At 41.5% G+C, this 22,782-nt stretch overlaps 1 protein-coding gene across 1 annotated transcript; it reads left to right on the top strand.

Moving 5' to 3' along the window:
- Nucleotides 1-568: 568 nt before the first annotated feature.
- Nucleotides 569-22,279, top strand: LOC139464840 (uncharacterized transporter HI_0519-like). The gene is given in 13 exon segments (XM_071246371.1): nt 569-642; nt 6,900-7,005; nt 7,007-7,094; nt 7,854-7,966; nt 9,622-9,851; nt 11,028-11,169; nt 12,593-12,784; nt 13,019-13,180; nt 13,595-13,857; nt 15,104-15,272; nt 16,881-17,060; nt 18,888-19,068; nt 19,738-22,279. Coding segments are annotated over 12 exon segments (1,962 nt in total). The 5' UTR covers nt 569-642; nt 6,900-6,915; the 3' UTR covers nt 19,890-22,279.
- Nucleotides 22,280-22,782: the final 503 nt, after the last annotated feature.

The raw sequence follows: 22,782 nt of genomic DNA, 5'->3' as shown, positions 1-22,782 counted from the left end.
TGTGCGAAATACACTTCGGCCGGAGAGCCCACGTAACCCCCCCCCCCCCCCCACCCCCCCCCCCCCTTCAAAAAAGCTGTATCCGCCCATCAGTAGTAGTTACATGGTCCTGTGCACACACGCGAATATCATAGGGTCAATTTCCATTCTAATCGCACCCGGTCACCACATGGTCATTCAACCACTGACCATTGTCCAGGGACATGAAAGAGAGTTATTGTGACACCCCTTATCCCTGCCACAATAACAGCGCTTCTCCATGACCCGTGAAGTTTAAACAGTACGTGGCCCTGCATGGCACGTTGCGTAACGAATAACTGTTAATGAACACAATCTACTGAGTAATAAAGTAGGCGAGTTATTAGCGTGTCAAATCTGTCAGTATGTATATTTGTTGATATTTTCATGGCAGAAAGGCTAAATATATATGAAATATCTATAAAATATCTATTTATTTCTTACTTACTAAAATAAATATTAAATATATAGTATACCTGTAGTCCAATTTCGTTTTTTTTTCGTCAGACTTTTAGCTATAACCCGAAAGAGGTCGCGCGCAACTTGGCGGCAAATTTGGACAACAGTACACACATTAGAGGAGCGGCAAGCTGTCTTGGCGGTACAGAAATAATTCTGGGATCTGTAAGTTTGTCAAGTTCTTGGTTACGGTTTTGAATGAGAAAGAGTTGACAGAAACTCTTTTTGCATGTGCACTTTAATATTGGTCGTTTTTGGAACCTCAAGCTTATTTTTGTAATAATATTCTCATCCGTTTCAGACAAAGTACTGACACAATGCTACATCAATACTTTCCTCTAAAACCTTCATTTGCTAAAATATCGATGTGTTTATTTAGTTTATCTTGTTAAAAAGATATTATATATATTATGAGATTGATCATTCGTACTATGATTTGTGTGATTTATAGTTTGTAGTGGTATATCAATATCTGCTTGGCGCCATTTACTGATCAGTGCCCACATATAGGTGAATAGAAACTATATTCAAATCATGATAACCATAATTTATACGAAAATAGTTGTATGTTTGTTTGCACGTCAAAATGTAACTCAATGTTTTCCTTTTAACCGAATAGTTACATGGAAATACTGAATTAATATACAACAATTGTTTTTGATCATATCGTACAAATTTCAATCTATCCTAGTGTATCCAGGGTTATAGGCCTATATAGACCTAGGAACTTGAATAACGAATCTACTCGTGTCCATTCATGGTATTTTTCTGACCTTTTCACTGTTCTTTTTCACATTTATTTCGCGGAGATATATATATAAATATCGGTTTCTGCACGTTGCAAAACATCTCACCCGACGTACGTAAACAAATGCACTGCGTATATTGATGACGCAATGTCCTGCTTCCTTGAGCGTCAAGCGATCTGTCCTCCTTGCCAGTTTGTGTTTATGAATTTACCTATACCCGGGAAGAAATTAAACTGTATCAACCATTCTTGGTCAGTGAACGTTTGGACAAAGAGCACGAAAAAAAACACGGAAATAGTATTTTTGGCGGCGAACAGCGCGTGGGACAATCCTACCTTATTGACCAATCGGCGCGCATCTGCGGTCATCGCGTGCAGACATTTTCATTCATGTGTGTAGTTACACACGAAGCCCACTAAAAACTACGGATTCGTCCCCTCGTGGATCCCTCATCTTTCACCGGGCTGTTATCTTCTTAATCAAAGGGTTGGTGAGTAGTTTTTAAGCTATAATTTAACAGATTTACCGTATAGAATACATTTTCCCCGAAGTGATAGTGTCACGATTACCAGTATTGATTAGGCCTAGTCGATTGCCCACGTGTTTTGACAGGATATGTATCGACATAAGTGATACCAAGTAACAAGCAAAATCCAAACGGTATTACGAAAGGGTATTTTATCAAGCAGTAATATGATTTTTTTTAGAAAACGCACACATCAATAAAGATTCCGTAACTTCCGTTATTAATTTAAGGTAAATTAAAACTGCTCTGCAGATCTTCGAGCCCTCGACACGTGTTGTGCCGGATGCATGCATGTCTGTTCTACTGTGATCTGGTGACTGGACACGGGTCCAGTGTTTGTAAAACACCAAAGAGAGAATCGTTTTCATTCTCGAATATTGTTACGTACTTGAAATATATGGAAGTACTCAACACAACACAATTCAACACAATTGATCATATATATGTAATTATCTATATAAATATTACTATCCTGTTTACAAACAGTAGATGTTACCATGTTTTCAATATGGATATATGCTTTACATGCTTTACATGCTTTTTTTAAAATTATTTTAAAATTACCTTTAACTTATTTAAACATTATTTTAAAATTATGTTTTAAGGAGTGATGTTAATTAAATTCGAAATTGCAGGAAAATGATACAAATTAAATAGAATTCTAGTACTGGCCCAAGAATTGATGATGAATGTTCAGTGGAATCTCTTTTGTTTGTGCAAGTGCATCTGCAGCACAGAAATGTAGTTTAATTTACATGCAATCTCACTTTGAGACCAAAAGAAACTATCTTATTTATAGACCACCGTCATTGAGCTGGATTGTTGCTGAGTGCGGTGTTAAACAACAAACAAATGTGTTGTTGGTGAATTGTAAAGAAAGAATTGCCTTAACCCAAAGCTAGTTTCAATTCTTGTTCATATGACGAATTGAATTTTTCAGGAAAATAATTATTGTCCTTGTTTTGTCACTGTATACATGACCCCAACTCCCATTGGGGATTCTAGGTTACAATATATACCCCAGCAACCTATGCTGGCGACAAAATGGACCAAAATTGATTGTTCATAGAGTGTCATCGTGCCTTGCTGCACTGTCATTGTTTAAAATATCAATCACTTGATTGTCTGGTCCTGACTTGTTTATTTACATGTGGTCGTCATATGGCTGGAACATTGATGAGTCATATATAAGCCTGCCTTACAATATTGTCAGTTCCGTTTTAACTTTTTAGTTTAAGTAATGTATTTTATTGTTTACTTCACAGAAATAAAATAATGTCCTGTTATAATACCAAGTCTGGAAAAACTGTTGTGAGGCTTCAAATAGACTAAACTGCAGGTGACAAAGAAAGGATACACCTATGTTTGATGGTGGCTAAAAATGAAACAAACAAGAAATGTCTATTCGATGGCGATATGTTTGATACAGGTATCATCGTGGTGTTTTTGACGTTAAGTTTGCAGTGTTTCGGCTACTGTTCTTCAACCGAGTAACATTTTGATAATATTTGTAATTTGATAAATCTAATTTTTCAAGTGTATACTTTCTTTTGCCTGTCAGTTTATAAGACTACACAAATTGTATTTGGATCATGTTCATGAAGACAGCCTCCGTGGTCTAGTGGTAGAGCGTCCGTCCAGAGAGCGGAAGGTCCGGGGTTCGATCCCCGGCTACATCCTACCAAAAGACGTTAAAAGATGGTACTTGTTGTTTCCCTGTCTGGCGCTCGGCATTAAGGGGCTAAAACAAGGACTGGTCAGCTCGGAGTCAGTATACTGTGTCTGAGTGGGGTATTCATGTTAAACTGCGGCATGGTATCTCAGTGAGCTGGCACTATAAATCAGCATCAGTCCGGTCTAGTACAAGCAGCCACTCAAACACACACACGTACATGCACGTCGCTATATAAGTGCAATTATCTTGGACGAGATGTTAAACCCCATTTCACTTCACCTCATGTTCATGAATAATCATGATAATGTCCCCAGTGGTGGAGTTGTACTCAGAGCAAGACCGACCTTACCATTGCATGATGAAAGACCCTATTCATGACAGCAATTGACCTGAAAATGAGATCTCTTAAATTCTTTGTTTTCCATTCTAATTGGAAAATTAGGAATATACTGTATCATATTTAGTTATAGCTTCATCATTTGTGTATTTGTTAAAGTTTCATCATTTGTGTCATAATCGCAAAGTAAATTTGCTCATAATTGTGTTTCAGAAATTAGCTCCTTTGTACGCATGCTTCATTGGGTATTTACACGTGATGATTTTATAATTTGAGTTTTTCATTTAATGCATGCGTTTCTGTACTCAAGTTGGGTGAGGTAGAATGAGTACATTTAAGTTTTAACATTCAAGATTACTGCACTTACACCGGTTCAAATTTGATGCATATATGGGGACGAATATCGGCCTCTGAGCAGGTCTAGATAAATATCTGGTAAAATATGTAAATAATATAAACATAATATAAATAATAATAATAATATATGAATAATGTAATTGTTGTCGCTTTGTTATTAATACACCAGTTAGGTTTGGATTAAAAGGGTTTTGTGACAGCTGTGCCACCCACACGCACTGAGATACTTGACTCTGACACTGGGCAGCTGGTGTACATGGTGGTCCCCTGTGTCAGTACAGCATTGCTGTGGGTGAGGTACTCCCTGTCGGTAAGTAGAACCATCAGTGACTTCAGGGTTCCAATTCTGTTTATTAAAGTGACGCACAGTTGAAAGCGTCGGGCTAGCAAGCCCCAGGTGCTGAGGGCGTATCCCGCTTGTGACCGAGTTGTTATTCTGCCTTGGGATCACCAACAGTGTTGTCACTAGTGTACAGTACATACACCCTGTGCACCATCGAACCCACTCGTCCGATGGTAGATGACGAGATAGTGGACACACGAATACGTACATACACCCAAAACGTGTCAAAACGTGTGGTGTCACCCTGAGCAAGTGACTTAGTTCAAATGTGCCTCTGTTCACCCAGCAGGGAATGGGTACCCGATATGTGAGGTGGATGTAAAAAATATCCTAGCGCCCCTAGGCGGCAGCTTTGGCTTGTATACTCCCCAAGGAGTTGAAAATGATAACTGGAATGAAAACAGATCCACTGGTTGGGGAACAAATAGAATTGCATTTGAGAAGATACCAGTATCTGGATACCTGTGGTATATAATAATAATAATAATAATGGCAACTTACAAATCACATTTATATCGAGAAATGTAAATATGATAAACTGGACAAACGCAGGAAAATGATAAATAGGAGAATAAGCTCAATGGGCTGATTTTTTTTTTGATTTCTTTCTTTCTTTGAAACATTTTCTTCTTGTTGGTGCAGGGGCGGTCGGGTAGCCTAGTGGTAAAAGCGTTCGTTCGTCACGCTGAAGACCCAGGTTTGATTCCCGACATGGGCACAATGAGTGAAGCCCATTGCTGGTGACCCCCGTCGTGATATTGCTGGAATAATGCTAAAAGCGGCGTAAAACCATACTCACTCACTCTGTTGGTGCGCTTAAATTCCAAAAGCCGCTCTTCAACATCTTTTTGAGTGTTCTGTGATGCACTTTGTTTTATCCTTGTACTGTAAGCAGGTTGTGTTCACGTAGGGCTGCTCACCTGTTTTTGGCGTCTATTATCATGGTTGCCATAACTTGAAATACTGGATCTGTAGTGTTTCAACATCATTGATTTGTTACCACCTAGCACTGCAAGCTTTCTACATACAGCTTCTGGAAATATGCAGGCGAATTAGTACAGATTGAATTTTACTTAAAACATGGACATCTACAAGATGATTTGCCATATATTTGGGAAACCAATATGTAGATATTACAGGTACGTTTCTCAACATATGCACAAACATGTCAAAATAAAACATTAGTAGTTGCCATCTAAGGATGGAACGATACACCGATATTCCGATGCATCGCGATACTTGAACCACTATACGATAAACGTGGGCCCATTTAACGACACGTCACGATACCGAACGCAAATCTCAAGTACAGCGTTTCTTCGCTTTGTGCCTTTCAATAAACCTATAACTTGGTTATAGCGTGGTAACGCATGGCTCGTGCTTACATTTTTAATAAGCTCGGGTTTTACACTGACAAATTATTCAGCAGCCTATTTGCGTAAAATAGCCCCCCCTCCCCATATATTCAAAATCCAATTACAGTAGAACACGGATATAACGAACTGCAAGGGACCAGAGAAATCAGTTCGTTATACACAATGTTATATCCGTTGTTCGTTATACACGTTTTTGCTCGGAAACGTCCGCCATCTTGGATAAGACAGAACACAGATTTTCCAGTGACAGACATAATATTTTACAGACAATATTACATGTACAGGTAAGATTAACACAATGCATATTTAACAAGGTTGATCCGTCACCGCTCATTGTATTGATTCGGCGCCATTGGGTTGATTCACTGCTGATTGCGTACAACTAGTTGTCAGTGACACTTGACACTGAGTGAGATTTCTCTGTTCGCTATACACGTCACTAAATAGTGATAGATTGGCTTGTCGGTGATCAGATATCAATTCGCTGTATCTGTTAGTTCGCTGTAGAGAGTTCATTATATACGCAAATTTTATATGATATTATATTGGAGATCAATCGGGGATTTTTAACAGTTCGTTGTATCTGTTTGTTCGCTCTATCCGTGTTCGTTATATCCATGTCCTACTGTACTTTCAATTAACTTGTGTACCGAAACGCATGCATTAAATGAAAAACTCAAATGTATAAAAACATGGTAAATACCCATGAAGCTTTTCCAGCATGCGTACAAAGGAGCTTATTACGAGCCTATATATTTGGAACAGTTATATACATCTAAAACAATATTTCCTTTTTTTTAATACTTAAAATGACCTCTTATTTTGGGAAAAACCCAATAGGGTGATGAATAGATGAGTGAAAAAATATTGGCTACCCAATGAAAAATGTAATACCGCAATTAAAATAGAAACCCAAGAGTAAAAACTCGTATGCTCAAAAGGTTATCTTTAGCGTTGTCCTTCTGCAGATCATGTTGTACTAAACATGGTTAGAACAGATTTCTGCCTAACAAAACCAGCCAGTTCTGGAACTAAGTAAGCACACATTGTATGTTTCAGAGCTGAGGAAGAAAAGATGGCCATGAACCACTCGGCAACCAGTGAATCTATGAAGCCACTGATGAACACGCACGATGATTCAGCTCTCGGCTTCATCACTGATGACTACCCCCCCCACCTACAAGGAAACAACGCTGACGTCAACACCCATGAAAGGCTCCGAATCTGTCAAGATAGCCATTGAGGATACACAGAGTAAGTGTCACCGCTGCTCCTGGGATTCTAAGATAAGAATCCAATCTAAGCATGGGGCAGATTTAAAATCAAATCTTATGGTTTAAGACATCAAATTAGGTCTTCAGCAACCCATGCGACTAACGGGATCAGGTGGTCAGACTCGCTGACTTGGTTGATTCATGTCATCGATCCCAATTGCGTGGCTACTGTGTTGACAGATAAGACTACAGGCATGGCTACTGTGTTGACAAGTGAGACTACAAGCATGGCTACTGTGAGGCAATATGTAGTCTCTGAGCAGTTGTCTCCCTTGATGGCTACAAAGAAGACTGTGGTGCCAGGGTTTGAAGATACTGACCAATGATGTAAAAGGCGACTATGCTTGTCGTAAAAGGTGACTTATGGGATCGGGTGGTCAGACTCGCTGACTTGGTTCATTTGGGGATGGAGTCCTGGGCCCCGTTCCACAAAGCGATCTTGGCACTTAGGTGATCGTAAGTCCAATACTTTAACATAGGTTTACGATCATCGTAGCGCTAAGATCACTTTGAGGAACAGCTCACCTGTCCTCACTGATCATGTTTCTGGATTGTCAGCGCCAGCACCAGCCTAAGACCTGCATCACTCCGGTCTTCCTCTCACATCAGGCTAACACGCCGTTATATAAATTTAGTTCTGTTGAACACTGTTGAACATGTTGAAAGTGGCTCGCACACCCATGATCGTTGATCAATCACAGTGATGACATCTGATAAAGTGGAGCTTTGTGTTGTGCAGGTTCGTCCTCGGCCAGCGTGGACTCGGGCTCCAGCAGCCTCATCTCCAACCTGACACTCCTCCACTCCAAGATGGAGGACTTCTTCAAGGAGAAACAGAAGATCTTCATGAAAGTGAGTGCATGAGGGTTGATTGTTAAAACTAAAATCCTCGTCCTCATCCTGTATAAAAAAGAACCTGTGAATTACAGACACTGGTCCCTGTATATCGGGACCGTTGACAGGAGAAATACCAAACTATATTTTGTCAGTCGGCTTCAGAATAATTTGGATTACGTTGTTGTTTTTACCTTTTGTTTTCATTTCAAGTAGAGTACTGTATTTTTGTTCCAACATGTGTTTACTAGGGCTGTTACGATTCACTCGCATATTCGGTGAATCGAACCGTATCCATTCATGAATTGAATTCATTATTCGTGGCCCAAATGAATATCTATTAATATGCAGTCATGTGCATTTACATACCCTGTACTTAAAAATATCCATAAGAACATATTATATACATAGATGTCTTCTAAAGACAACACTCTCATAATATTTAATTTGATAGTATTGTGGTCATTGGTCATAGTCGCATTCCTGGATAAGTGCAGTATATAAATGTATGATATATTAATAATTAACAAACCATGTCAAATAATTTATGTTGTTATTGTTTCACTGATTACAACAAATAATACATCAACTGCTGACTTGTTATTGTATTCATGAATTGCTCTTCATATTCGTTACCCTATATTTGTGATACGAATCGTATTCCTCTCGCGGTGTATTCGTTGCAGCCGTAGTGTTTGCTGTGGTGTATTCTTTTGGATGGCAGCCATACCAAGTTGAAAAGTATTGGCATATTAGATCAGACACAAGTTTTTTTACACAACCCCAATGAAAGTAAATCAACCAATGGCAATACTGTATTTACTGTCCACGGTGCCCAACTCCAGGAAGCGCCCCTGCCCACACTAGACCAATCTGTACGACCGTATCAGGTCCCCGACAAAGACCTAAAGTTTACACAACAGTCCATATTTTCTTGTGTATATTACAGATCTTTTGCTTAAAAATCCTAAGCAGCTTATAAGGGGTGTATAACTGACTTGTAACTATTATCAAAGATGTTTGCGACCGTGAAGATTCCGGGGTAGAATAGGTCTTCAGCAACCCATGCTTGCCGTAAAAGGCGACTATGCTTGTCGTGAATTGCGACAAACGGGATCGGGTGGTCAGACTCACTGACTTGGTTGATGCATGTCATCGATCCCATGGCTACTGTGTTGACAAGTGAGACTACAAGCATGGCTACTGTGAGGCAATATGTAGTCTCTGAGCAGTTGTCTCCCTTGATGGCTGCAAAGTATACTGTGGTGCCAGGGTTTGAAGACACTGACCAATGATGTAAAAGGCGGCTATGCTTGTCGTAAAAGGTGACTTATGGGATCGGGTGGTCAGACTCGCTGACTTGGTTCATTTATGTCATCGATCCCAATTGCGTGGATCGATGCTCATGATATTAATCACTGGATTGTCTGGTCCAGACTTGATTATTTACAGACCGCCGCCATATAGCTGGAATATTGCTGAGTGCGATGTTAATCAACAAACCAACCAACCAACCAAAGAGGTTTGCTCACTACTGCTCAATTTCTGAAAACCTGATTTTTAAGCCAATGGGGTGCTTATTGGTGAAAACAGTAAATCTGCTAAAATAATCTGCTAGAGAGATGCATCATGAGTTGTCTCCCTTCCCCTAACTGATTTGTCTCCCCTTACAGGGCCTACTGGTTGTACTGGCAGTCGCCTACCTGGCCTACTTCATATATGCACTGTACCTGCACGCCACCCGTCAATGCGAGACCAGCGCTGTCCCTCTCATCGTTGTCACCATCATCGCTCTAGTCTTCATCGTCTTCAGATACATCAACAACATGTTTGGTGACAACATTAGAAAGTTCATGAAAGTCATTCAGTCTGCCATCAAGAGTAAATGGCACATTCTAAAATGGTAAGTCGTTACATGCACATCTGTTCTGTTAACAGAAAAGTAACCTCTCACACTAAAAGGTTTGAAAAATGTTTTTTTAAGCTCTGATCCCACAAGTTCAAAGGGGTTTGAATTAGGATGCACCTTATGTGAGTGTGTTGGGTTTAATGCCAGTTTGAATAGTATTGGTTATCAGTTCCATAGAATGTCAGCTTAGTGTGGGAGGAAAGTTATTAAAAAGTGTTCTGATTGTAGTTGCTTACAAGCATTGGTACTGTGCTGACAAATAAGACCACAAGCATGGCTACTGTGTTGACAAATGAGACTACAAGCATGTCTACTGTGTTGACAAATAAGACTACAAGTATGGCTACGGTGTAGACAAATAAGACTACAAGCATGGCTACTGTGTTGACAAATAAGACTACAAGCATGGCTACTGTTTTGACAAATAAGACTTCAAGCATGGCTACTGTGTTGACAAATAAGACTACAAGCATGGCTACTGTTCATACACACTTCTTTAAGATTGAAAATATTGGTCTGAATATGCCATAGATAGAGAACAAGGTTCGCACAGGCTTGGAAAAGTCTTAAATTTTAAGGTCCCTCTTGAAAAGCCTTGATTTTTAGTGTCAAAATTGAAAAGTCATGAAAATCACAAAAATGGCTTGAAAAGCCTTGCATGACCAAATGACATATACTTGTTGATTAAAGTATTAGAGCATTGTACCATTGATGTTTACGACACACTACAAGCGTGTAACATGTCTGCTGATCATGCTGCTGGTGTCAGGGCTCATCTATATCATCTTGTCAGTTCACTTCAGCACTTGTTTCGAAAGTCTGGTTTCCAGCGACGACGTCATCATATTTTAGTATTTGAGATGACAAATTATTCGACTATCAATTATAAGTTGCCTTATGTTAAGTTATTGACTCAGTTTTTTTTCAGTGATTTTCAACACTTATTACTTCATGACAGCGGTAGAAACTAACGGTTTTAGTCCACTAGTCCTTATAATTATAATGTATTGTAAAATCCATAAAAAAGGCAAATTTCTTTTAGTCCTTAACAATGCTTAAGATACCTTTACTATTGGGCATTTTTGCAAAGACTAGTGCCAATTTCAAACGCTGCATGGGTGACATTTTGAGATAATTTATCATGTTAGTATTGAACTGTGACTGTTTCAGGGTTGCTTTGTTCTTGGTGTATGGTGGCATGCTTGCCCTCATCGTCTACACCGTGTGGGAGGTCCCTAGCAACCTGGTGTCCCTCGCCGGCATCATCACCTTCATCATCGTCCTCTTTCTCTTGTCCTCCAGCCCCACACAGGTAACATCTTGCCCTCTGACCACTGGTTTAGTCATCGCCCACCCTACAACCACTCCCACCCCCACACACTGACCAACCGGTCACAACCACCCACCCTACAACCACCTCTCCCACACCCACACCCACACCCACACCCACACCCACTCCCACCCCCACACACTGACCAACCGGTCACAACCACCCACCCTACAACCACCTCTCCCACACCCACACCCCCACCCACACCCACACCCACTCCCACTCCCACTCCCACTCCCACCCCCACACACTGACCAACCGGTCACAACCACCCACCCTACAACCACCTCTCCCACACCCACACCCACACCCACACCCACACCCACACCCACTCCCACTCCCACTCCCACACACTGACCAACCGGTCACAACCACCCACCCTACAACCACCTCTCCCACACCCACACCCACACCCACACCCACACCCACACCCACACCCACTCCCACTCCCACTCCCACACACTGACCAACCGGTCACAACCACCCACCCTACAACCACCTCTCCCACACCCACACCCACACCCATAACCACTCCCACTTACACAGCCACTGACCAGTCAGACACCCACACCCACACCCACACGCACCCTCACTTCCACTCCCACGCCCACTCCCACTTCCACTGACCAGTCACACGCCAAGCAGCTGCTCACACACCCACTGACAACCAGTCACACACCAACCAAGTGCTCACCCACCCACTGACCAACCAGTCACACACCAACCTAGTGCTCACCCACCCACTGACCAACCAGTCACACACCAACCAAGCGCTCACCCACCCACTGACCAACCAGTCACACACCAACCAAGTGCTCACCCACCCACTGACCAACCAGTCACACACCAACCAAGTGCTCACCCACCCACTGACCAACCAGTCACACGCCAACCAAGCGCTCACCCACCCACTGACCAACCAGTCACACACCAACCAAGTGCTCACCCACCCACTGACCAACCAGTCACACGCCAACCAAGTGCTCACCCACCCACTGACCAACCAGTCACACGCCAACCAAGTGCTCACCCACCCACTGACCAACCAGTCACACGCCAACCAAGTGCTCACCCACCCACTGACCAACCAGTCACACGCCAACCAAGTGCTCACCCACCCACTGACACACGACACTCCCACTGTTTACTCAAAGTCATATAGCTGGAGTATTGCTGAGTGGCAGCGTTCAACAACAAACAAACTTTCTCAATGTTGGCTACCATAGGAGTTAATGATTTCCTGATCATCGACTTGGTATATCTCCTTATTGTCCCAAGCCAAGGGCACTTAGTCTGGAATCCAAGATAGATACCTACATTGTCATATTACTGACTGCAGTGCTTCACAAATCCTTGGTGACGATCCAGTAAGTTATCTTCATCTGTTAATGGCTGCTGGTTTCAGGTGCGATGGCGGCCGGTGCTCGGCGGGTTCACACTTCAGTTTTACTTTGCTGTGCTAATCCTGAAGTGGGATATCGGCTACAGGGTGTTCTACTTTCTTGGGAAGGAGATTCAGAAGTTCCTGGCATTTACCGATTTCGGTTCCAAATTTGTCTTCGGAGATAAATACACTGACCACATCTTTGCTATGAAGGTAAGTCCACCCACTTCATGTCATACTCTGATATCATGTTTACAATTTGTATCGAATAGTTTGCTTGGCTTTGAGATCAGCACTTCTTACAATAGTTTAAAAGAAATGTGTCCTTTGGTTTCTCCCTGAAGCTATTCTGTGGCAGTTTCCACAAGTGACCCCTGAAGAGCCGGGGTAGAAGAGGTCTTCAGCAACCTAAACGATTATATATAACTTCTGTTTCCATGGTTACAGGTGCTTCCGGTGATCATCTTCTTCAGCTGCTTCATCTCCATCCTGTACTACCTCGGCACCATGCAGTTCATCATCGGCAACATCGCCTTCGTGATGAAGAGCCTGCTGGGTACAACAGCTGCAGAGAGTCTGTGTGCTGCTGGCAACATCTTCGTCGGCCAGGTTAGCAAATCATCTGTCCATTGTTTTGCAGGGTTTACCTTGTCTTACAAAAGTGGAGGACTAGGGGACCCCCAATAATAAATTTAAAGGGTCTTTACTGGAAATGTGCGGGTCCTTTATATATATAAATGGTGTAGTGTAGTGAACTGTAAGTCATTTCTTTAGAGCCTGGAATGAATGAAGGATCATGTGGACAGTGTCCATGTTTGATGGATGAAATGACGGACACCCATAACCCATGCTCCTGTTGTGCGTAGGAATGATGAATATTATTGTGCGTCCCTCGGGACGCGCTATATATATATGTTTTTCTCCATCCATACTTGACGCACATCTGTCTGTCGCATAAAACCCTGCTTTTGTTTACAATGAAAATATCTAACTTTTGTTCTTCACCATTAATGTCTTTTCTAGACGGAGGCTCCCATCTTAATCAGACCGTACCTGAACGTGATGACTCGTTCGGAGCTGCACGCCGTCATGGTGGGAGGTTTTGCCACTATTGCTGGGGGTGTGCTGGCTGCCTATGTGTCGTTTGGTGTTCCTGCAGAACACCTGTTGTGTGCGAGTGTGATGAACGCCCCCTGTGCCCTGGCCGTGTCCAAACTGCTCCATCCAGAGACAGAGACTAGCAAGCTGGAGGACATCGATGACTTGGAGCAAGAGGACGATGACAAGTGAGTAGACCCAACTCCAGTACCTGTGATATGGCCTTGACTTGAGAACTGCCACGCCATGATAAAGCCTTGACTAAAGAACTACCACGCCATGATAAAGCCTTGACTAGAAAACTATCACGCCATGATAAAGCCTTGACTAGAAAACTACCACGCCATGACAAAGCCTTGACTAGAGAACTACCACGCCATGATAAAGCCTTGACTAGAAAACTACCACGCCATGATAAAGCCTTGACTAGAGAACTACCACGCCATGATAAAGCCTTGACTAGAAAACTACCACACCATGATAAAGCCTTGACTAGAGAACTACCACGCCATGATAAAGCCTTGACTAGAGAACTACCACGCCATGTTAAAGCCTTGACTAGAGAACTACCACGCCATGATAAAGCCTTGACTAGAGAACTACCACGCCATGTTAAAGCCTTGACTAGAGAACTACCATGCCATGATAAAGCCTTGACTAGAGAACTACCATGCCATGATAAAGCCTTGACTAGAGAACTACCACGCCATGATAAAGCCTTGACTAGAGAACTACCATGCCATGATAAATCCTTGACTAGAAAACTACCACGCCATGATAAAGCCTTGACTAAAGAACTACCACGCCATGATAAAGCCTTGACTAGAAAACTATCACGCCATGATAAAGCCTTGACTAGAGAACTACCACGCCATGATAAACCCTTGACTAGAGAACTACCATGCCATGATAAAGCCTTGACTAGAGAACTACCACGCCATGATAAAGCCTTGACTAGAGAACTACCACGCCATGATAAAGCCTTAACTAGAGAACTACCACGCCATGATAAAGCCTTGACTAGAAAACTACCACGCCATGATAAAGCCTTGACTAGAGAACTACCACGCCATGATAAAGCCTTGACTAGAGAACTACCACGCCATGATAAAGCCTTGACTAGAGAACTACCACGCCATGATAAAGCCTTGACTAGAAAACTACCACGCCATGATAAAGCCTTGACTAGAGAACTACCACGCCATGATAAAGCCTTAACTAGAAAACTACCACGCCATGATAAAGCCTTGACTAGAGAACTACCACGCCATGATAAAGTCTTGACTAGAGAACTACCATGCCATGATAAAGCCTTGACTAGAAAACTACCACGCCATGATAAAGCCTTAACTAGAGAACTACCACGCCATGATAAAGCCTCAAATAGTAAACTACCACACATAGATCCCAACTCGCTCACACTTGTATTTCCAGCAAACCTCGCAACTTCCTTGAGGCTGCAGCTGCTGGGGCATCCTCCTCCATCTGCCTCGTTGCCAACATCGCCGCCAACCTCATCGCCTTCTTGGCTCTGCTTGCCTTCGTCAATGCAGTCCTGTCCTGGTTTGGGGCCTTCGTCTGCTTCCCACAGCTCTCGTTTGAGGTGAGGACATGTTTATTGCTGATCTGTGTGGGTTAAAGCTGGGATGGGGTAACTCAAGCACTCGGGTGTCGGGTGGGCCCTGAGTAGGACCTGGGTACCCAAGGGACTCCCACAACCGTGGTTATTCACGTGATATATTAATAATGACTATAACAATAAAACACCATGGTTACACTACAAGCTGCTAATGTACACATTGCTTTCTGACTATGCACATCTTACTTCTGACTATCTAAATAGTTTTAGCCATGGTTCCAGTAAAACAAGGGGGCACAGGTGGCCCAGTCGTCTTAGGCGCCGCGATTCGCTGTGCAGAGTTGAGTCCCTTGGGCACGCCAGAAACCTATGATTGTGGGCTCGAATCCCGGTTCGCCCCGATTATGTTTCTAGGTTTGTCAGCACCATACCCGTGCTCGTGGGTTTCACCGAAGTGGTAAATGTCTGAGACCTGCATCACTTCGGGCTTTCCTCCCACATTAAGCTGACACGCCGTGATATAACTGGAATACTGTTAAAAGCGGCGTAAAACCCAACTCACTCACTCACTCCAGTAAAACAATCCCAATCAGACATTTTGTACCCAACGTGTATGTGGGTAGTGTGAGTTAATAGGGGGTTGGGTGAAACAGTTCTCAACTGGACATGTGACCTGGGTAGTGAATCTGGTCTTGTCACAGCCCAATTGTTGGAATTGGATTCCTGCATTCTGATTAGCTGAATTGGTCACGTGTTATTGCTTATTGCATTTATTTCCCAATGAATGTAAAAAATTAAGCCTAGCCCACCAAGGCGAAAATGTTTGGGAATCCCAATATTACAATTGAGGGAATTCCCTTTCTGCTCACGTGTATTGTCATGCACAGCATATTCATTGTCCAAACAACCCTTAGAGTCCGAAGGCCAAGAAGGAATGAAACTCGCTCGCCTGATTTTTTTTATACTCGCCTCGGTTTCCTAACTTTCAAGTCTTAGGTTTCATTTCTAACTAGCATTTTTCCAACTGTGTCTCTGCGTTCTCAGGGAACTAATGTTAGAATCTGGCCATGTGGATTCATAGAGCTTGCATGTCGGGTTTTTGATTCATACCTCAATGAACCGAAAAAAATACAGAGTCAATCCTTTGACTTGTTTGAATTGTTTATGTCACATGACTTACATTTCTAACCTTGCTTGAGTGGAATATGTCAGCTGTTAAGAACATTAATACATTGGTTTTCACAGACAACATTAATTCAAGAAAGTTTAATATATTTAGAGATGGGTACATTAATGGAGTAATGTTTAGTAAATGAAGCCCGGGATAAATAAACTTCACAAGCAAAGTGGATAAACACATGGGAATTGACAGACTGACGCCATATACTGAAATATTGCTGAGTGCGGCGTTACACAACAAACAAACAAACAAACAAACAAACAAGCAAAGAAACATTCAGGCGGAACATCATATATGGCTCTGTTAGATCAACAGGAAACTTGAGCTACCGTGCCTGGCTCTTTCAAGCAGAAAGTTATTTTGAAAAATTCCTCTTTAAAAAAGAACTAAGAAGAACAATAAATTTTAATTTTCCCAAACCATATAAGTTGTATAACTTCCTTTTGCTCCAGAAAATCTGCTCCTATGTGTTTATGCCCGTGGCGTACCTGATGGGAGTGGAGTGGAAGGACGCAGGGGTGGTCGGCGAACTAGTCGGCATCAAGACTTTCCTCAATGAGTTTGTGGCCTATAAGGAGCTAGCCAAGTTCATCACCAACCGTGAAGAATGCAAGGATGAAACCACCATCTCCGTAAGTGTTTCTCAACTAAAGATTTTAATCAAGATAACAGCAAAATACCGTATTTGACATAATAAGTGCCCAGGGCGCTCTCAAAATTAGAAATAAGGGGCTCTCTATAAGGAGTTAAAGGATAAATTTTGTGGTTGATGCTGACAGCCTGAAATGTTTATATACGACAAATATATTTTTGCAGAATTTATTCGCCCATAATTAAGGGTGCATATAACACACGAGTGCGTGTTATACGCGAATAAAAAGTCTAGTGTACGTCGAATACGGTAGTCCACATTATTCAGGGACGAAATGATACACTGGTGCATCGTGAATGTTCATGTGATTATCCGATACATGAAACTATTTTTTTCTGTATCGATACAAGACAAAACACTTGCGTCATAATTTGTTTTTTCAAGTTCTCTACTAAGAAAAGCCGCTATGAACATGTGTCTACAGCTAGCTTTTCCTTTTAAACCTGCTCTGAAATATTTATAGTCAAGGAATTTCCACAAGATTTGAAGTAAATATTTGTATTGCAATACGTATCGTGTCATGATCTTGCTGTATCGTTTCACCCCTAACATCATTAAGTAATGCAAAGTATTTTCACGTTCATTGGCCTAGAAGTAGTCACATATTGACTCTGTGTCAGGTCAGACTAATTACGGTAGTGACCTGTGTTATTTATGATAGAATGGGAATTACCTAGAAATGGTATTCCCCCAAACCTAAGTCATTCAGATTTCTCTATTTGTTGGAACCAACTAACATTATTGTAGCTAATGTATACTGAAATATTGAATCTGCCTTTGTCTCTATATTTCATAATAAATCATGTAAATCATGTTCTTTATATGCGGTCAATACTTGTTTTTATCAACCCGAAAAAAGCAATAGCATCATGTGCTTTGTCCTCTGTCAATATTGGGGGCGATTGGATAGCCTAGTGGTTAAAGTATTCACTTGTCGCACCGCTGGCCTGGGTTCAATTCCCACATGGGTACAATCTGTGAAACCCGTTTTTGGTGTTCCCTGTCGATATATTGCAGGTTATAGTGCTAAAAGCAGTGTAAAACCCTTCTTCTTGAGGCAAGGGAGTAACTTACTGTAAAAGTCCAGTTTCCACCCTTGCTTTTGGTTGGAATATTGGAGTTATATTTTGGCTGGACTAACGAGTCCAATCAAAATCACGTACGAAATCAAGATCTGGTTAGTAAACTGCAGTGTAGATATTGGTTGATTGCAGGATTTGCAAAGCATGTGTACCGTCAACTTATTTTCCAGAATCTTTATCTTGATCTTGATTATTGATCAGGTCATCTTCACTAGGCACTAACATTTTGTTTGAAGCAACTGCAAGTGATATTGGGTGTGGAATCTGATTGGTCAGTAGGTGGGACATAGAAGGGACACAACATGCAATAGCCACTGGTGGCGCTACGATTGAGCCACAAAATTCCATTCTAGTTGGACAAGGGTGGCAACTATAATTGTAGTTGTGTTAACTCCCTTGCCTCGGGAAGATGTGTAAATCAATCATTTTGTCAATATTGCTTATTTTGGGGTCCATCAAAACAGGTATTGACCTCATATAATGTCCAAGAAAGTGTATTGTAGATTCTTAAGACACTCAAAAGGGGTTCGATTCCCCTTTTGAAAATACATAATATCATTCACATCAAGGACACGAGTATATTGTCAATTGACCCCCGACCCCTCAAATGAAAATAAGTAAATCTTGTCGTGTGTGTGTCTGTGTGTCTGTGTGCGTGTGTGTGTGTTTTTGTGTGTGTGTGTTACTTATCTTTGATTGTATGGTATATTTTGATTTGTCACCAGCGGCGGTCTGAGATTATCGCCACGTACGCACTGTGTGGTTTCTCCAACCTGAGCTCAATCGGCATCCAGCTGGGTGGCCTTGGACCAATGGCACCCAAACGTGTGAAAGACTTGGCCCAGATTGTCATCCGTGCACTGTTTGGAGGAATTGTGGCATGTCTCATGACAGCTTCCATAGCAGGTATGTACAGTTGGGCTGATTGGCCGAGCAGCCTGTGTGTTCAACTGTCAGGTTCACAAAAGAGGCTTAAACCGTAGTTACCCTAGCTGCTAAGAAGATATATTTCAACTATTTGTTTTTGCAGAAGGTATCAGGAGAGGGTCATCATCACATATGTCTTTAGGGTCGGATTCTAACAAATAGACACATATGAAGGTCATGAAATAAAATGTACACTTGGGGAAAGTCTTCTAAAAATATGACGTGCAATTGGGGAGGATAAACATTTTCAGTACACTAGTGCATCAAAAACCTCTGAACCACCCATCCCTGTAATTAATGACCAATCGACCCGTGAAGATTCGGGAAAGAATAGGTCTTCAGCACCCCATGTGTGCCGTAAAAGGCGACTAGGAGACTAACGGGATCGGGTGGTCAGGCTCGCTGACCTGGTTGATGCATGTCATCGTATCCCAGTTGCTCATGATGCCAATCATTGGATTGTCTGGTCCAGACTCGATTATTTACAGGCCCTGGTCATATAGCTGGAATATTGCTGAGTGCGGCGTAAAACAACAAAGAAACAAAGTGACCAGTCCCTACAACTGAACTGCAAATCAAGTTGTTGTTTTTTCACAAACGTTAAATAATGTTTTCGACATGTACATGGATGTTTTCCTCTCTGTCCAGGTCTACTGATGGCAGACCACTCCGCATCATCCAACCCCTGCATCAACAACGCAACGGCGATCAACATCACATCGAACTCCGTCCTCAACGACACATCATATTCCGTGCTGAATGACACTATACCCATGGTGTTCAACATGACACTATCTTAGTGTTGCCAGGGAACCAATATAAAGTGTCTGTGACTGCCAAATTGGTTCCTTTGGATGAAATGAAAGAGGTGTGTGTTTGAAACGTGTGATGTGTGTTTGTAAAGGATGATGTCTTGATAGGGACCACAAACAAAGCATTTAATGTATTCAAGGAGTTTGTGGCCAATAATGAAATTCCTCTAAATTTTCAATAAAATGAGCCCTCTTAGTTTTGTGAGGCATTCAAGGTATTTTGCATCCTAATGTATAAAAAGTATACTACTCAAAAGAAAGTCAAAGAATACCCAATTTTCATATTACTATAGTTAATCTCTCATGACAATAACTTGTCATATGAAAGAATCAGGTGTTCTTGAACTTCTTTTGAGTAGTATATTTGAAACATGTCCTTTACATTATACAAAAAATAAGCCCACTTAATTTGGTAAGAACTACAGACAAGGTCGTATTATACATTGTTATGGATTGGTTATATATATTCATGAATATAGCTCCTTCTATTTTGCAAGGGGACTGTATTCCATGGGCGAAGGATCTCATTGTAACCTCCATTGCAATACTAGTGCTACAAGTCCATAATAATTATAATAACACACCTTCTTTGTGCTTCCAAATATTTTTTAATCAAAATCCTAACTAAGACTTGTAAGTTATACCTGTCTTGTCCTTCAACATAATGTATAGTAACATGTGACAAGCAAGCATAAATACACCGAAATAATAGTTAAAGTACTCCCGGAAATGGAAAAAACCTGTTTTGCTCAATTTAAAAATCGACACAAAGTGTTACGTAGCTGTAAATACGAAATAACAAAACAACTCGAAAAGTACTAGTCTGGATTTGCTAGTTTGATCTCAGTGAACAATACAAAATGTACTTTACAGGAGGTCATTTGTCGGCAATTTCAACATTCAAAAATAAAACTAAGTCCAAATTGACATAGCAGAAACAGACTATAGGCATTATGCACTTGTTCTCACCTGTCGTCAAGGTGTCATAGGTCACCTTGATCTACTTACACCTGGTTATGCCCTGTTTCACAATAGTCTGTTTTATTCACATTTTTACACACTTTTACGTGTAAAAAGGCATAAAAACTTTTGATACACTGTATTTGTGCCACAGCCCAATTAGTACCAATTTAGTTGTTTGAATATTTACATATTTTGTATATTAACTGCATTTATTTAAAGTCTGAGGTCGAAAAAACAGTTGTTGTTTTTTCATTTCCGTGAGTACTTTAGTACTCGGCTCCTTATCAGTGCTATTGTCAGAGTAATCGTTATGTTTCGTAACCAGGTGCCAGTAAGAATGAATATTGAGTTCCCTTCTTGTGGTACTATTTAATGACCACGTAACTGTCAGATGTGCTGAGTCAGCAACAGCTGTGTGCGACAGCTGGCTTGTATACTGGTGCTCGGAGTGTAACACTGGATCAAATTACAAGATACTGTATCTTATGTCATATCGGTCACTCTGATGGCATAATTGATAGTCGCATTCATATTGAGTCGCATTTGTGGCTTGGGGCCAGCGGTTGCATTCTTTTGGAGACACATTTATTTCACAACTTACAGTCATGACCCAGGCATTGATACAGGCATCAGCATAATCAGCATAATTATTACATATACAGCAATAAATGAATAATCACTTGTTATGGATTTTGAGTTGTTTGGGGATAAAGTGTCATACCCTCAATGTATTAATGTTTACTTTTTTTAGATCCCAATAGTTCTAGGAACTTTATTTTGAGGATATCCTCTCTGCTTGATATTGTAATTATTTTATTTTCATGTTCAATTTTGAGTGTTGAAATGCAAATATATCTAGTCTACAACAGCTTATCCATGAAGTCAAGATTTATAAGGAAAGTTCCTCATCACTCGTGTATTCTGAAACAGTAGCACAGAAAGTACTACGACCATTGAGATTGTTTTGTGAGAATAAGCTATGTCTCCTACTGCCCAGTATAACCATGTCAATAGCCTTCATCTGACCATTTCTGCCAGCAGTACTATGATGTGGTTCATGTCTGAGACCTGCATCACTTGGGGCTTTCCTCCCACATTAAGCTGACACGCCGCGATATAACTGGAATACTGTTAAATGCGGCGTTAAACCCAACTCACTCACTCACAGTACCATGATGACACTAGTCTTCATCTGACCATTTCTGCTGTCCCGCTCACCCTGTGTTGAGCATTGCCTAAAGGGACATATTCACTTACTGCGTTACCCAAGGTTGAGCTACCTGTTGAATCAGCCCTACCCTATCATGAAGATCTCCAGAGAAATCTCATTCGTTTCCTATTGTCGGAACAAATAGTTTATCGTATATACTGAAGAAATAAGGGAACATACTGGCCGGGCATCACTTTTACATTATTTTTATCCCCCGCCGCGCGAAAGCGCGAAGCGGGGGATATAGTATTCACGACCGTCCGTACGTCCGTCTGTACGTCCCACCTGTTTGTTGCCGCGATATCTCAAGAACTAAACACTGGATTGTCTTCATATTTGGAACTATGGTGTATATACAGACTCCGCAGACACCAGTCGGTTTTGGTAACCTTGACCCCATTTTCAAGGTCACAGCAGGCATATCTGCTTTTGGAGTTGGAAAACGGTGTTGCCGCAATATCTCAAGAACTAATCTCTGGAATGTCTTCATATTTGGAACTATGGTGTATATACAGACTCCGCAGACACCAGTCGGTTTTGGTGACCTTGACCCCATTTTCAAGGTCACAGCAGGCAAATCTGCTTTTGGAGTTAGAAAACAGTGTTGCCGCGATATCTCAAGAACTAATCGTTGGATTGTCTTCATATTTGGAACTATAGTGTATATACAGACACCGCATACACCTGTCAGATTTGGTGACCTTGACC

Source organism: Haliotis cracherodii, unplaced genomic scaffold (genome assembly GCF_022045235.1).
Source record: "Haliotis cracherodii isolate W230 unplaced genomic scaffold, xgHalCrac1.p SCAF_17, whole genome shotgun sequence".
In the NCBI taxonomy this organism is placed as follows: Eukaryota; Metazoa; Mollusca; class Gastropoda; order Lepetellida; family Haliotidae; genus Haliotis; species Haliotis cracherodii.
Note: the sequence above shows the minus strand (reverse complement) of the source record. Positions and strands in the feature narration are given on the sequence as shown.